Raw genomic sequence first — 18,393 nt, forward strand, 5'->3', positions numbered from 1 at the left:
TCAACAGACTTGAGTACTTCCTCCTTAGTGCCACATAAACATAGATGCTCACATACAACTGAACTAAAAAATGAGCTCAATGTAAAGAATTCTCAAGGCTGGCTCAGCTTCACACAAGACATCCTCGATCACGGTCACCCGATTAACACTGACTTAAGCCTATTTTCACTCAGGAGTTACTTTTAATTCAGGTGAGACAATCTTGAGATAAAGAAAGTACAGGAAAGAAATCTCCATCCCACATGGGCTGAGATTAACACCACTGAACTCATTCTCACTTATATATCTAGAAGGCCACAAACTGATCCTAGATTTCCAGGGGTGGTAGTCTACCATGTCAGTCTGAAGAAGGCTGTGGAACCACCATGACAAGTAGCTCTGGCTCTGAAGTCAGCCCCCAGATTTAAATCACAACTTCTCAGCCACAAGGCTTCAGGCACATCAGTTCACTGCTCTAAGCCTCTACCGTCTTCTTGGCAAGTAGGGAAAATAATCCCATCTATTTTTAAGGCTGTAGTTAATGGATGTAAGACCTACAGAAGCTCTGAGGGAATAGGAGCTGCGAACATTTTTGGTATTTGCTTGCATTAGACCCAGAGATCCTAAGAACAGAAAATAAAATGACCAGACCAAAACGCTCACCAGTTTCTGAACTTCAAATTCTGCAACTATCTGCTGGTCTCCCTCATCATTGGAGTACAACATTACGACATCAAAAGCAGAAGCTGTGGCAACGGTTGCATCCTCCTGGCTGAGGGCTAGTGCCTGTATTCTTGCATCGTGCTCAAAACGATGAACAGGATACTTTCCAGTCCTTAGATTCCAAATATTAAGAAACCCTAAGCAAGAAAAAGCAATGCAAGTAACCATTTTTAATTTACTTAACATGAACAGTTACAAAAAACAATCATGTGACATAAAGACAATTTTAAAATGAGATACCTTGGGAATGAGACTCAAGTCTATATATGAAAGTCATCTATGTTTCATATATACCTGATAAACATAGACTGAAGGTCATTTTATTTTAAGTAATTTAGTGCATGAAGCAAAGTTTTAACTGCATTTTGACTGTGAGTCATCACATGAGGTCAGGTGTAAAATTTTTCACTTGTGGCATCCTGTTAGTGCTCAAAAAGTATTGAATTTTGAAACATTTTGGATATGGGATTTGGGGATTAGGGGTGCACAATGTGTATTTTACATCCTTCCTCATCATCTCTCCTTTATGGACTCTGTTAGCAGCGATGTTTTATTCTGCACAGCTCTAAAGCATGAGCCTCAATATCCCATGTTTGTCAAAAGTGCTGAGTTCACTACATATCCTTCTCCTCAGTACTTTGGATACTGCTACCCAGATCAATGCCTCTAACACACACTGGCCATGTCACCAACTTTCTTGAATTGCCCACAACAGTGATCTCCAAGCTGGTCCCTGGATCAACAGTATTAGCATCGCCAGGTAGAAATGCAAACTGTCACTGTCAAGTTTGAGAAGCAGTAGTCTACAAGAGCTTACGCTGTTCTACCAGAAGTATAAACTTTTCTGTATTTGGAATGCCATTGATTCTTCTTTCCTCACCAATAATTTCTTTCTTTTCTTGTTATTTATTTATTTATTTTTGAGTTGGGGTCTCAGTCTTTCACCCAGGCTGGAGTGCAGCAGCATATCATGGGTCATTGTAGCCTCCAACTCCTGGGCTCAAGTGATTCTCCTGTTTCATCCTCCCAAGTAGCTTTTCAGCTAATTTTTTGATTTTTTGTAGAGACAGATTCTCTTGCTATGTTGCCTAGGATGGTCTCCAACATTTGGGCTCAAGTGATCCCTCCCACCTCTGTCTCCCAAAATGTTGGGATTATAGACATGAGCCACCATGCCCACTCAATGATGTCTTTTTTTTAATCATTCCCATCCACTAAGCTACTTTTTTCCTCTCAAAAATTTACCCAAGAAAATAATTATTTTCTGCATTAGTTTGGATAATGCCCCGTTCCATAATTGTGTGGAGATAACACAGTCTGTGGCTATTTGAGTTCAAATCCAGCTGCACTTCTTGCCATTTGAAGATCTCAGGGGAATTACTTCACACCTGTAAGCCTGGTTCCTCATGTGTAAGGCCAAAGACATTACCTACTTTACAGGGCTGTGTGGGCACAAGACAGTAGACGACTCACACAAAATGCTGACTACCAGCCACTGGTTTTTACCTTGTATTTTTCTGTATCTACAGTACCTGCCATGTTACAAAGCATATTTAATCTACCAGTGCTAATTTCTTCTCTATTACTTATCCATAAATCCAGTTCTATTTCCTATAACTTCCTATTACCTAGAACAGACAAAGCTTTTCACTTTCTTTTCTTTGCAATTCATCTTCTTATCTTTCTTTCTTCTTGTCTTCTACTTTGTCTTTAAACTGCAAATGCTTTGAATTTAGGATCTACTATATAGTATCACTCAGCATTAAATATAGAGAATTGTAACAAAATAATATATTCGGGCTGCATCGCAAGACTTTCAAACTGTCAGTAGGCTAAGTGATTACAAACCAAAGCAGCACCTTCTTCAAGTTAAATGTTGCTTCAAATCTAAAACACAAGGTACTCTTCTAAGAATTATGATAAACGTTGGGGATAAGCAGATCACAAAAGGCTCTACACACATTCCCCTGGCAAATATTTTAGCAAATTCTTTCCATTTTGACTCAGAAGAGAAAAATATGCTGCAGAAAATGCCAGTGGTTCTACACATTAAATAGGAGCTAGGTTCTCCCATCCCAAGGTCTTCACCCAGGCCTCTTGCATTTGTTTGCATCCATTTTGAGACATCACAACAAAAGTAAAGAGAAGTAAAAGCTGCTATTACACAGAACCTTTCCACATTCAGACACTTTCACTTGTTTCCTGAGGAGGACACTTCCATCCTGGGAGGAACATCATTGCACTCCTCTCACAGAAGAGATGAAACAGCAGCACCGAGTGGTTAAACAACTTGGTCCAAAGTCACTTGGTATGTGATGAGAAAAGTGCAGGATGAGCGGCTGCAACTGCAAGTGCATAAAATAACTGTGAGCTTGGTGAGTACCAAACTCATCCTGTGTGCTGCCAAGCGTGGAAGCTATTCAACCACAGCTCACTCTAAGCACACATGGAGTGTATCTATAAACACATTTTTCATTATTAATCAAGTATTGGTTTTGCTGGCACCATTTTTCCAATAGAACAATAAAACACCCTTCATCACAAGGTTGGGTTACACAGAGCTAGCCTAAGAAGGATTTTTGGAAAAAAAATATTCTAGGTCTCCATCAATTTAATGTCTTTCTCTTCTAAATACCTATTGTGTCATCACCTTTTTCAGTTTCCTCTACTGCAATTATAAAGTGTCTCACATGACCAGATACTCACTTGTCAATGGTGCCGGTATCACGTGTATGGTCCTTCAACATCACTTTCAGGTGCATAAACATTTAGAACTGCTATGTCCTCCTGACACAGTATTGATCCTTTATCATAATCAGTGTCCCTCTGTATTCCTGGTTATTATAATCTTTGTTCTGGAATTCACTTTGTCTGATAGTGACACAGTGCACTCCAGCCTTCTTTTGATTAGTGTTTTTAGCATGCAGACCTTTTTCCATCTTTTCACTTTGCCTTGTGACTTTGTATATTTAAAGTAGGTTTTTTGTAGACAACATACAGCTGGTCTTGCTTTTCTTTTTTTCTTTAGAGACAGTGTTTCCCTCTGCTGCCCAAGCTAATGTGCAGTATTACAATCACAGCTTACTATAGCCTTGAATGTCTGGCATTCAAGCAATCCTCCTGTCTTAGCCCCCAGAGCAGATACAACTACAGACATGCACCACCAGGCCTGCCTAATTTTTCAATTTTTTTCAGAGACAGGGTCTTGCTATGTTGCCCAGGTTGGTTTTGAACTCCTGGCCTCAAGTAATGCTCTCAAAGTGCCTCAACCTCCCAAGATGCCAGGATTACAGACATCAACCACTGTGACCAGCTGGTCTTGCTTTTAATTGCGGTGTTTAGATTACTTATATTTAATGTGATTATTGATAAGTCTGGGTTTAACCTACCATTTTGTTGTTTGTTTTCTACTTATCCCATCTGTTCTTTGCTCTTTTTTTTTTTTTTTTTTGCCTTTTTTCTTTTGGTTTGAATATTTGGGATAACTGAATATATGTTTGTTCTTTTTTTTTTTTCCCCCAAGTTGGAGTCTCACTCCGTCGCCCAGGCTGGAGTGCAGTGGCACACTCACTGTCACCCCAGCGTCAACCTGCTGGGCTCTGGCGATCCTTCTGCCTCAGTCTTCCAAGTAGCTGGAACTACAGGCACGTGCTACCATGCAGGTTAATTTTTTATTTATTGTAGAGATGAGGTACCGCCAAGTTGCCTGGGCTGGTCTTGAACCCACAAGCTCAGGCAATCCACTCGCCTCAGACTCCCAAAGTGTTGGGATTACAGGCTGAGCCACTGAGCCCAGCCTGTTTGTTCCATTTTAATTCCTTTGTTGGCTTATCAGCCCAGAATCTTTGCTCTGTTATTTTAGAGGTTGCTTTAGGATTTTTACATACCTCTTTAATTTACCATAGTCTACCTTCAAGTGATATTGTATATCACTTTACAAATAGTATAAGAACTTTACAGCAACATACTTCCATTTCTTCCTTCCCAGCCTTTATGCTATTGCTGGCCTCCATTTTATTTCTACAAATGTTATAAACCCTACATACACTGTTATACTTTTTGCATAAGCAAGCAATTATCTTTTAAAGAGATTTAAATAATAAGAAAAAAGCTATTTCTAGTTATTCACGTAATTACCACTTCTGGTGTTCTTCCGATATCACTTTTGACAACATTATAAAATCCTGCAGCTTATGCAAGGTTTGCAATTTCACTTTGAACTTTATTGTTGGATATCTGACCTAAAAGCACATGGGCAGAGTAGGCAGAAATAGACACAGCAGCTAACAGGGAGGTATGTTTGAGTGAAAACTCATTTTATAAATGCTAAATTTGTCAGGTTGTATAGTATATCATGGCTATTTTTACAGTCTCAAAATTGCAAGTACTGAACAGTAAATTTTTTTTTTAAGTTAGAGGTCTCACTCTGTTGCCCAGTCTGGACTGCAGTGGCACAATGATGGCTCACCATAGTCTTGACCTCCTGGACTTAAGCAATCCTTCTGCCTTAGTCTTCTGAGTACTTGGAACTACAGGTGTACTCTACTACACCTGGCTGATTGTTTTTGTAGAGATGAGGTCTCGCTTTGTTGCCTAGGTTGTTGTCAAATTCCTAGGCTCAAACACTCCTCTTGCCTCAGCCTCCCAAAGTGCTAGGATTACAGGTGTGAGCCACCACACCCAGCAGCAGTGAGTATTTGAATGTAAGAATGCTCTATAATACTGTGACTGTCACCCACATTAACCAACATTCAGCCATAAAGGAATCAATGCAATAATACATTTGACAAGTAGTTACCGAGTCCCTGCTTTGTACCAAGGCACTATTCTAGGCACTGGGAACATTATAGTGAATAAGACAAAAAAACCCAAAAAAGTCCCTGTGTGGGGCTTTTTTTTTTTTGGGGGGGTGGAATCTCATTTGAGAGCACATAAGGATCAACAAGATATGATCCCTATTCTCTCAAAACACACTGGAGAGAAACATAAACATTTCTAATAATAAAAGATAAAACACAACATCACAGAGAGATATATGCAAAGGGCAATGGAACAATGGGTAGACTTAACTTTCTGTCATGCTGTCACACTATTTTAAGATCCCAAAAAGAGCAGCTAACTTTTCCATACATTTGAACTGAACTAGGTCCACATTTATTGTATAACTATTAGGGAAGAAGTGGTCAGTGGCTGTCAGAGTCAAAGAAATTTACCAAGTAAATTCACCTGAAATGTCAAGTTTTACCACGCTGCAGACCCAGCTATAAAATGAATGTGGATCCTGACATCATGTAGCCTTAGGGAGTGGCAAGATTGTGTCCTTTTCCTTCTACGTGTCCTATGATAGTGAATTCAGGACACTGACCACGTTTGGACATCAATAAAGGTCTGCAGAATGCCTATTTCACAGAGCCTCAGGGCAGGAAGCAGAGCTGGGAATTAGACGAGGGCAGAGTCAGAACTAGGAAGACCTTCTGAACCAAGGCAGTATATGTCTCTTGTATGCACCATAGATCTTTCTCTCTGCTTTCCTCTGCAATTGTTTTACTCTTCTCTCTCCCCACACATCAGCTTTCTCTCATCCCTGAGAACATGGATAAAAATGGCTTTCCCCACTCCATGAGATCATCTACTTCAAACACACAACAAAGCCTGAGTCCCAACTGTCTCACCCCTGCCCGTGAATCAGCTTCCCGAGGATTGGGGCCCCATCCCTCGTCCCAGCTGTGGCCAAAAGACTAACTCAAATCTATGAACCTGCCCAACTCTAGAGGGGCTGGGGAGGGATCTCAGAGCAAGAAGACACCCCAAAGGTATCTACTACATCTCACCAGCATATTAGGCCAAGGTCAAACAAGAGAAAACTTCTCAGCAAACACAAAGGGAGGTCCACAGTTTCTTAGTAGTGATTTAAGAGCAGGTCTTTCTGGCCACTCCCTGCACTAGGCATATCTGAAGAGCCAGGACTCCCTGCACTAGGCATATCTGAAGAGCCAGGACTTCCAATCTTTGTTTTGCCCCACACCAGGAAAACAGAAAGTAGAGCAGGTGTCTTTCCTCTTCCCTCACAAAACTCAGTAGCTAGATAAAAGATGTTTAATTCCATGGTAGTGCTAGGATCACAATACTGTTTACTCATAAGAAACAGGAAAAGGATGGAGACAAAAGAAGAAACTGGGTTTCTCGAAAAACCTGGAAGACGACAATGAGTGAGGGCCATCGGCCCAATAAAGGAGACAGGGCAGGGCCTGGCAGTCCCACCTGCTCCCTGGGCTCAGGACCCTCCACTTTGACAAGCAGCAGCCGGCTGAAGGAACTCTGAGCACAGCCTAAACTAGGAATAGTCATTAACGATGACATGAGTAACGATGGCCAGTCTTTTCAGGAAACATAAAGCCTGCTCAGCAGCTGTGGATGGGCACCCATGCCAGTTTGCAGCAGGTCCCTCCCACCTCCCAGAGGAGGCCAGCCAGAGTGTGGTAATGAAACTGCACATAGTAGAAATGGGATCTAAATGAGTTTAAACTGATTTATGTTAGCTTTTGTAAAGATTACTCGATATCTGGAAAGTGCTACCACTGTGAAATAATGTCGACAATCCTTGAGACCTCCATCTAATGGTACTTGCACAGAATATTTATATTCCTCGTCATGGGAACAAGGACCATAATGGATACCATTTTTGTTTTATTAGGGATGCATATTTAAATTAATCTGCTATTTGCCTAAACAATTAGCTGCTTCTGTTTGTGTGCACAAAGCCAAAATTGCAATTAGGCTTCCATCAAAAAGATAAGTCCCAACTAAAACTGTCCCGGTGGAGTCATAAGAGCTCAGGGAAGAACTTTCCAAAATTACTTTTTAGCATAATGGTAATTATGTTAATTGGCTGAAAGGTAAATAACTGCTGAACTGGTTTTGGAAAAAAAAGCAATTGGTATATTGCTCCTCCCCTTTGATCTTTTCCATGCACCATTAAATTTAAAACAGGTTAACAGTTTAGAGTCATAGACTGGTCCCTTCTTGAATGACAGAGTTAGTCTTGTGGTCTTTCGTGCTTTCTTGATTAGAACTTATTTCAGCCAGGTGCTCCTATCCTCTTGAGCTTGCACAACAAACACCTGAAGCTCAGTCTCAGCTTCATGATAGTTAAATAGTCAAGATCAATTAGCTGTGTTCAGAGACATTAAATGAAGTTGACTATTTATAAAGATAGCTGGCAATCTCAATTTCCACCATGTAAATAAACACTTGCCTATCAGAAATTAAGCAGGAGTCAAAAGAAATTCTGCAACAAAGGAAAAAGCATTTTAACAAAAATTTCAAATATACCCATAGCACTCACTAAGCATGTACCTCTTCATTCATTAAGTCCACATATCACCCTGAAAGGCAGGCCAGAGACATAAAGATAGCATAAAGTTTGAGAGGACAAAAGAAATGTCTGTTTTCATGGAAGAGGTGCCAGTGGGAGATTAGTATCAGGGCAAACAAGGGTCATAAAGAAAAGCTAAATCACAGAGGGTCATGAAAACGGAAAAAGCTCACTGTAGCTACGTGCACATCATGGTCAAGGCTCCCGCTGATCACAGAGTTCCAAAGCTGAACTACTGCCTAAGGCAAAAAAAATAATAATAATAGTAAATAGGAAACACTCTGGAAACTGCAGTTTAGATTGACAAGTGAAAGAATCTGAAAGAACTTGTGAACAATGAAGTGACTGGTTACAGCATAAGCAAAGCTGTGACCAGACATGAGCTCCCCAAAGCAGAAACTCAGTCAACAGAAGAAGGAGAGTGAATATATTTAGTAACTCTCAAGTTCAAAGCAGAAAGGAAAGAAGATTAGATAAATGGGAATCAAAAGTAAAGAGACAGCAAACTGAAAAGAGGCAAATGGCATACGGTAAAACTGTGGCGACAGGATTAAACAGAAGAATTATGGATATAATCAAAGGAAAAACAGACTGATGGAAAAGGCAAAGAATTTGGATCAGCTCTTCTACAAAGGAAAGTACTAGAAGGCAGATAATGTGAAAGAGACATCACTGTGCATGCAGCCACTAACTCCAGCCAAATTTTTCCTACAATATAACTGAGTGGCATAAACATAATATAGAATATATCTGGACAAGCATATCAGACACTGATGGCAGTAGATGCCTCTAGGGAGGAGACTGGGGATATTGGTAAATCAGAAGATCAGGTGGTAGTAGATTTTTTTTTAAAAGACTAACTTTTTGGTATATATTCTTTGGTACTATTTGAATTTTTCTACATATATTAAAAACTATACTGTAATTTGTATGCACATCTTTATAAATAATCTGATTAGTGATGGGATACTTTTCCCAGTCACGATGTACCAAAACTAAACTAAGTAGTCAAGTTCTACTTCTGACTCATCAATGGATTAAGGTGAATTAAACTCCGAAGGAGTCCTTAACATAGACGCGACTTCCCCAGGTCAGGTGGGAGCAGGAGAGCTCCATATAGCGTCTGACCAGGACTGGCATTCAGGAAGTCTGGGCCTCTTTGTTCTGTCTCTTCTTTTTAAAAATATTGTTGATTGCTAAAAGGAAAATATGTATGTTATCAAAAATAATTCCCACCCACATATTCAGTGAAATAACTATATAAAGCTTAGATATATGTAATTTTAAAACACTAATCACTGTTGAAACTCAGTGATGGTTATGTGTGGGTCCATCATACTATTGGCTCCGTTTTTGTATGCTTTGCATTTTTCATAATAAAAGAATTTTTTAAGATAATAAATTGAAAGGTTATCACTAACAATAGTAAAAAATATATTAACTTGGTCAGGTTCGGTGGCTCAGCCTGTAATCCCAGTACTTTGGGAGGCCGAGGAGAGTGGATTGTCTGAGCCCACGGGTTCAAGATCCACCTGAGCAACTTGGCAAGACCTCGTCTCTACAATAAATCAAAAATTAGCCGGGCATGGTAGCGCATAGCGCATACCTGTAGTTCCAGCTACTTGGAAGGCTGAGGTGGAAGGATCGCCGGAGCCCAGCAGGTGGAGGCTGTGGTGGCCGGCAGCATGTCACTGTAGTCCAGCCTGGGCGGCAGAGTGAGACTCCAACTCCAAAAAAAAAAAAAAAAAAAAAAAAAAAATAAAATATATATATATATATAATATATATAAACTTATGTTTCACAAATGTTTTCAAAAGCCACACTGTTTTCTTATATGTACATAAAAATTCTGGTGACATTTTCCAGTCTTTAGAAATCCCATTCCAAATCTTCAAAACATCTTAAAATTATACTACCAATGAATTCCCTTTCAATAAGTCATAAATGACTCAAACAAAACCAAGGAAGAAAATCTACATAAAGATTTAGATTATGACAAAACTGCAGTCGGTTTGAATTACCTAATACCAAATAAGAATGAGAAATCTGAAACTAGAGTCTAGCAACTCACTCGATATGAATGCAAATCTCCTCAGCAAGTGAATGGTTTCTCCACAAGACCCTATATGCTTGGGATACGCTCCTGGGTCTCCTTCTCATGTCCCCTGAGAGTGGATCACAACAGCTCAATACAGATATTTCTTTTGAACTGGAGACCCACATGGTCACCTGTCTTTAAAACCAGAGATTTTCAGACATTTTTGTTTGCTTATTCCACTGAAATTATTTTGAAAAATCAAGTCTCCCTTTCACATTATATATACAAAATTGTCAAAATTTTCTGTGTTAAGTTTTAAGCAGTAACAAAAATTTCACTTCTGGCATATCTGTATTAATAAATACTGACATTTTAAAACAAAATGGCTATATCATTTTTAAAAGAATTATTCTTTGGAATAAAAATACCAGGGATTAGATCCTCATCAGCTTGCTTTATTTTGTAGAAGGTCTCGCAACTGTCTGATGTTTCCTCATGTATAAAATCATATGCATTTTTGGCAAAAACAGCACAGAAGTATTGCTATGCCTTCTCAGTGCATTATTACATCAGGAGGGACATCATGGCAAAGTCTGGTAACGTTAACTTTCATCACATGATTAAGATGATCTTGGTCAAGTTTCTCTATTGCAAAGTTACTATTTTTCTCTTGTAGAGAGATAATTTGAGACCATGCAAATATCCTGTTATTCACTGCTAAGGTTTTGTCCCCTCAAAATTCATATGTTGAAATCCTAGCCCCAAGGTGATGGTATTAGGAGGTGGACCTTTGGGAGGTGATCAGGTCTTGACTGTAAAGCCCTCAGGAATGGGATTAGTGTCCTTATTTTTAAAAAGGGACTGAGAGAGTTCCACTGCCCCTTCTACTACATGAGAGAAGGCACCACCTATGAGGAAGAGCCCTCAGCAGATGCAGAATTTGCCAGTGCCCTGATCCTAGAATGTCCAGCCTCCAGAACTGTGAGAAATAAATTCTCTATTGTTTATACGTCACTCCATTTATGGCGTTTTGTTAGAACAGCCAAAACAGACTGTGACATTCATCACAATAATTTTAGCATCTACTGGTGATTCTTGCCTGCAACAATTGTTACTGTGGTGCTTGCCAAATGGTGACTTCTCTTCACTTCTCCACACAGTAATTAAAATACTGCTGCAAGGAAGACCTGTCTCTTCTCCCTTGTTTATTTATTCAGCTATTTTTTATACCAATATGGCTCATGGATATTTGTTCTATAGGTTATAATCCATTTTCAATATCATATTTTATTGCTCAAATTGTCCTGCTTTAGCCACTGGGAGCTCCAATTTTGTTCCCTTGTCTTATAGATAGAGCTCTCTACCCTTATCTTTAAAAAAACAAATCCTTATTTTCTGGTTCCACAAGATATTTCAGACTTATCTTACATTTACCTACTTTAGCTCTGGTTCCTTTCACTGAAGAATTAACATTTAGAAACAAAAATCTTGGCACTAGTGGTGCTCAATGTTACCAGGGTGACACAATATATTCTTATAACCTTTAGGAATTAGAATTAGCAAAACAAGGTCTTTGCCTAAAAGGTCAAAAGTCAAGCACTTAAAAACATGCTAGAAGATAAAAATAATAGACCCTGTGGACACTAAAGGGGAGGAAGTAGAGAGGAGGGTTAGGGTTCAGAAGTTACCTATCAGGTATAATGCTCACTATCTGGGGAATGGACCACCTGGAGCCCAATTCCCACCAGTACACAATATGAGCATGTAAAAACCATGTACTTGTACCTCTAAATCTAACACTTAAAAATAAAAAATAAACATGCAGGGAAGCATTCCATGACTTTGGGATAGAAGGCTGGGAAGAACTGCTTATGTGGGAACCCCTTTTTGTAATACTGCACAATCCTGGTTTTTAAGTCCTGCTTGGGAGCAGTTAAAAGCAAGGAAAGCAAAATAACTTGAAGTGTATATGGCCACTATTTCTGGCTAAGCCTGCTGCCACCATGGTCCCATATCCACAAGACCCAATTCTTTAGATCTCTTTGGAAAGAGGTCTTATTTAATCGTGGAAGGGTTATTACCAAATCAGAAATTCAGAAACAGACTTAAAATCACTTCATGTATTTTGGTGGCCATGGAATTCTCTGCTTTTAACCATTCAAATACAGAAATGAGCAGGCAAGCATTCTTGTCTTCTAATCTAAAATAGCTGAGACACTGTTCTTTCCTGTTGAGCAAAAATAATGAGCTGTGCAAGAGTAGCATCAACTACACAGCAAAATTTTTTAATGGCACTTTTTTTTTTTTTGACTCAGAGTCTCACTCTTTCGCCCAGGCTGGAGTACAGTAGCACACTTATGGCCACCGCAGCCTCACCCTGTTGGGCTCAGACGATCCTTCCACCTCAGCCTTACAAGTAGTTGGAACTATAGGCTCGTGCCACCACACCCAGCTAATTCACTGGCACTTTTTTTGCCTTTTAAAAAATTCGTCAATTTTAAGTATTCACTTTGATGAGAATGGCCAAATATGCACAGCCCTAGAACCACCACCACAACCAAAAACAGAATATTTCCATCACCCAAAGAGTTCCTTTGTACCCCTTCATAGTTAGTCCTCTGATCCCAGCCCCTGGCAACTACTCCCCTGCTTTCTGTCATTATAGTCTACTTCTTCCAAGATTCGTATAAATGGGATTTTATATACTACATCTAGCTTCTTTTAGAATAATGCTGTTGAGAGACACCTATAATGTTGCACATATCAGTTAGTTTGTTCTTTTTTATTTATTTATTTTGAGTGAGGGTTCCATTCTGTCACCCAGGCTGGAGTGCAGTAGCACAATCAGGCTTACCGCAGCTTCAACCTCCTGCACTCAGGCGATCCTTCTACATTAGCCTCCCAAGTAGCTGGGACTACAGGTGTATGCCACCATGCCCAGCTAATTTTTTAATTTTTCTGGGAGAGACAAGGTATTGCTATGTTGCCCAGGCTGGTCTCAAGCTCCTGGGCTCAAGTAATCCTCCCTCTTCAGTCTTCCAAAGCGCAGAGGTTACAGGCATGAGCCACTGTGCCTGGTAGTTTGTTCATTTTTATTGAAGTGTAGCATTCCTAAATAATTCTCCACTCACCAGGTATTACACTCTCAGGTTGCTTCCTATTTGGAGCTATCACGAATAAAATTCTACTAACATTCAATTGTAAGTTTTCGTGTGAACACATGCTTTCATTCTCTTGAATAAATATCTAAGAATGGGACTATAGGGTCACATAGTGAGTTTTTGTTTAATTTTTAAGAAACTGCCAAAGTGTTTCCCAAACTGGCAGTCCACGATTCACATTCCCACTGGCAAGGAATGGGAGTGCTAGCTGCCCTCGTCTCAACAACACTTGGTATTATCAGTCTTTTAAATTTAGCCACTGTCATGGGTGTATAAGGGCATCTTATAATGGTTTGAATTTGTATTTTCCCAAGGGCTAATAATGTTGACCATCTTTCCATGTACTTACTGCACCTTCTTTAGTACAGTATTTATTCAAATCTTTTGCCTTTTTTTTTTTTTTTTTGAGTTGGAGTCTCACTCCATCGCCCAGACTGGAGTGCAGTGGCATGCTCCCGGCCACCGCAGCCTCAACCTGCTGGGCTCCAGCGATCCTTCCACCTCAGCCTTCCAAGTAGCTGGAACTACAGGCACGTGCTACCATGCCTGGCTAAATTTTTTTGATTTATTGTAAGATGGGGTCTTGCCAAGTTGCCCGGGCGGGTCTCAAACCCGTGGGCTCAGGCAATCCATCTTCTGCCATTTTATTCAGTTGTTCGTCTTCTTGAGTTGTAAAAGTTCTTTACATATTCTGGGTGCATGTCATGTATCAGATCTATGCTCTGCAAATACTGTTTACAAATTTATGACCTGTCTTTTCATCTTCTTAATAAGGAATATTTATCTTTAATGAGCAAAGGTTTTTAATTTTGATAAAGTCTAACTTATTTTTTCTTTTGTAATTTGTGCTTTTTGTGTTCTAAGAAATCTCTGCCAAACCCAAGACATGAGCCACTACCCAGTCAGGATTTTGTTCTGATGTAAAATTAAGATACTTAGAATCAGCTGGATCCTTTTGAGACTTACTTTTCAACTTGTTTTGGAGGGGTCCTGAGCAGGGTCTAGCCTAGGGTTCACTTAGCCCCACTACTAAAATGTGATTCCCTTCTGAAGATTCCACCCCACAAGCCCCATATTACCAGGTCTTTCCATCCTGGCTGCTAGAAGTGCAGGCTATTCCTAGTTCTGCATGAGCTCCAAGTACTAAGTACCTTCTCCTTTCAGGTAGTATTTCCCTGGTCTCAGAGACTTTCTCTCATACATGTGGAGCAGAGCAGTGCTGAGCCAAAACCTCAAGGGACTCCTCCTCAGCAGGTCTCTGGAGTTCTCCCGCTGGGCAGCTCCTTCCCTCCGACACTCTGGCCCACAAGTTTTGTACACTTGGGCCTTCCTGAACTCTAGCTGGTGTATCCTCAGTTCGGTGAGGCCATCAGACTCTGCCAAGGGTCCCCTGGTCTGTCCTGTTACCAGCTGGTATGCCACTGTCATTGTGGGCCTCATTGCATTTGTCCTCCTCTAAGAGATCACAGGCCTGGACTACCTATTTTCCAGTCTCTGAAAAACACAGTCTGTCCAGTTGTTTAAGGCAGATGAATAAATCCAGCTCCTGTTACTTCATCTTAATCAGAAACAAGTGTGTTTCTTCCTTCTCTTTCTATTTAGAATTAAGAAAAGCTGCAGGAACTCCTATATACCCCTTGTTCAGATCCCACTGCCAACTGTCCCAGTAATGTCCTCTGTGGAAAATAATCTGAGCCAGGATGATGCACTGCACTCACTTGCCATGTCTCTCTCGTCTCTTTCACCTGAACTTTCCTGAACTTTCACAACTTCGACAGTTTGAAGGAGGATGGCCCAATTGTTTTGTGAAATGTCCCTCAATTTGGGTTTGTCCGAGATTTCATGATCAGATCAGGCTGTGCATTTTTGGCTGAAATATCACAGGAGTGATTCTGTGTTCTTATCACTGCATCCCATCAGATGGCACAGGATGTCAATTTGTACCATTACTGATGATGTTACATTCGAGCACTTGAATTAGGTGGTATCTGCTAGGCTTCTCAACTACAGAATTACTTTTTCCTCCCTTTTAATTTGTAAGTGTTTAGTGGGGAGATTATTTGAGATTATATAAAACTCCATTCCAGTCTTACCCTCTAGTTTTAGCCTCAGTTGATTTTCTGGGGGGGAGTCTGAATCAATTATTACCATGATTGTTGCTAATTAGTTATTTTCTAATCCCATCACTCTTTCTACAATTGTTCTCTTCTCTCTTTGTATTTATCTATTTATTTTTATCAGTGTGTGCTCATGGAATTCTAATTTATTCAATGAATTGTAATCTGTTACCATCAATATTTATTTTGATATACCAATTGTCCCAGATTTAGCCAGTGGGAATATCTTCAAGCTTGTTTCTGTGTTCTTGTGATATGTCACCATCATTCTTCCAGCACTTCCTTACTTGCTGGTACAATCAGATGTTCCAGGCTTACTCTGTTCTTATCCTGGCCCAGCTTTGTATGTACATGAGGTGGGACCCCCCAAAAAATCTAGAATTATCTTTTGGAAGATGGGTCCCTTGTAGTACACTCGGAATTTGTTCCTCCAAATCAAATCATCAACCAAAGTTTTTATCTGGAAGTTTTGAGAAGGTTGTATCATGATTTGTGAAGTTTCGGCAAACAGATGACTGGTTCTTTCACTGTGACAACACACCTGTCTATACTACACTGAGTGTTCACTTTTTGACCAAAAACAGCATGACCCCCATGCCCCACCCACCCTACTCAAAAAAAGAGTGACCTTTTTTTTGTTTCCCAGGATGAAAAAAGTCCTTTTTGCTGCTAAGGAAGAGGTAAAACAAAAAACGGCAGAAGCACAAAAAGGCATCAAAATCGACAAGTTCAAAAACTGTTTTGAGCAGTAGAAAAAGTGTCTCGATAGGTGTATTGCATCAAGGGGAGAGTACTTTGAAGGTGACTGTAGTTTAAGCATGTAATATACACAATTTTTTATAAATAAATTCTGGTTTTGAGGGGGATCCCCCTGGTATATATGCATGTACTGCTACTGGGATGTTGCTGCTTCTACAACTTCTCAGCAAACAAAGCTAGGACACACATGAACACATGCACAGAGGCACATATATACATCTCTATTTACTTCTCTGTCTACACCAAACATCAGAAATTCCACCCCAATACCTCTATTCCAGTTCATCCCCACAGGACACAACCTGGCTACCCCCCTCCATGCTCGCATCTTCCTTCTCCAACAGTGAAAAGCTGGCTCCCGTGACAGGCAAGAGATCCACCTGCTCAATCTCCGTGCATGCTGCCAGCCTCCCAAGCCCACCAAGCCATTGCTTCATCCCCTCCTCACGCTGTCCCTGGCCCCACTGTGCTGTCTTCCTACTCTACTTGGGCCTGCCTAATGGCTTTTTGATTAAAAGGCAGGCAAGTAGACACATTTTGCTTTAAAACAAAAATAGATTAATTCCACACATTATTCTTATTCCTGCTTTGCTAAAGCCCTAGGGTTTAAAAGGAAATAAATGCTACACTCAAAATTTCAAATATAAAAAGGGAAACTAAATTCTCAGTGAAAGTTTGATTTTCCTTGAAAAAAACAAATCAATTCATGCTCAGTTGTCATTAGGTACTTTTAAGAACTCGGGCAAAGTATTTCTCTAGTCTAAACTATCTCCCCAAAACTATCTTGTGCTATTTAGTCCCCCTTTCACTTTGTAGCCTCAAGTGTAATAAAAAGGGGCAGCTACTTTGAATGCATGCATTATATTATATATGACTAAAAGTCCATTTTCATAAAAACCACCACTAGTAAACCAAAGGATTAACAGTATATCTTGTAAGACAAATTCACTGTAACACTTTTTTTCTGCATGAGAAAAAATATTTCAAATTATTTTCAATAATAACTTCAAAAATGCACAGTTATCCTAGAAATTGGTCAGCTGCTAGTCTGTGCCTAGTAGCATGAAAACTTCCCTTTCCAGTGTTTCTTTCTTTTTTTTTTTTTGAGTTGGAGTCTCACTCTGTCACCCAGACTGGAATGCAGTGGCCGCTCCCGGCCACCACAGCCTCGACCTGCTGGGCTCCGGCGATCCTTCCGCCTCAGCATTCCAAGTAGCCAGAATTACAGGCATATGCTACCACACCCGGCTGATTTTTTGATTTATTGTAGAGATCAGGTCTCGCTGCCCAGGTGGGTTTTGAACCCGCGGGCTCAGGCAATCCACTCACCTCAGCCTCCCAAAGGCGCGGGATTACAGGCTGAGCCACCGAGCCCGGCTTCCAGTGTTTCTTAAACTTGAGACCTTGCAGATCTCCAAGTATTCATCTGTGCATCCCTCAGCATGAAAAACAATTCATCACGAAGTCAATATGGGCATGGAGGTGACCACTGGTCCCAATAGCCTGTAGACACAAATGCACATTCAGCTCCTGAGATCCCACAGCACAGCCTGGGGAAAAAGATCTAGCTGTGGGGTTTTTTAAAGATTACCTTAAAAATAAACACACAGATTTTAAAAAAATTCTTAGAGATCCCACAATTCCTGCTTAAGATCAAATCTTTGGATCCCCATGTGAGGGGTCCCAAGATACCCCATTATTCAGCTATAACGTATATTCAAAGCACATATATATTAAGTATAATTTCAAGTTCTTCTTGCTGAAAAATAAATTTTAAAGTTTTAAAAACTTTAAAACCTCACTCATAAGCGGACCCTGAACAACTGCCATAATAAGAAAGGAATTGGCAGTAGCGGGACACTGGGGGGGGGGGGGGCGGGCGCACATAACATCAATTAGGGCACCTGATCTCAAACCAGATGAAGTGGGCACCAAAAGGAGGCCCAAACTTTACCTGTACGATGACCACTTGCATACTTAAATCTGAATTGTACCCCACAAAATAAAAAATTTTTAAAAAACTTTAAAACCTTAAAGAACATTTTCTTTTTTTTTTTTTTTTTTGAGTTGGAGTCTCATTCTGTCACCCAGACTGGAGTGCAGTGGCCACTCCCAGCCACCGCAGCCTCGTCCTGCTAGGCTCCAGCGATCCTTCCGTTCAGCCTTCCCAGTAGCTGGAACTACAGGCGTGCACTACCACGCCCGGCTGATTTTTTTTATTTATTGTAGAGATGAGGACT

At 40.3% G+C, this 18,393-nt stretch overlaps 1 protein-coding gene across 1 annotated transcript in view; it reads right to left on the minus strand.

The window, feature by feature from the left end:
- Nucleotides 1–18,393, minus strand: part of FBXW8 (F-box and WD repeat domain containing 8) — a gene marked incomplete at its 5' end in the record, with an annotated part of 74,621 nt that overhangs the window by 36,534 nt on the left and 19,694 nt on the right. The window contains one exon of the mRNA XM_008048767.1: nucleotides 643–839. Coding sequence (XP_008046958.1) covers nucleotides 643–839 — 197 coding nt within the window. The remainder of the gene's footprint in view (nucleotides 1–642; nucleotides 840–18,393) is intronic.

This window comes from Carlito syrichta, unplaced genomic scaffold, assembly GCF_000164805.1.
Source record: "Carlito syrichta isolate Samal-C Ts95f unplaced genomic scaffold, Tarsius_syrichta-2.0.1 Scaffold126612, whole genome shotgun sequence".
Classification (NCBI taxonomy): Eukaryota; Metazoa; Chordata; class Mammalia; order Primates; family Tarsiidae; genus Carlito; species Carlito syrichta.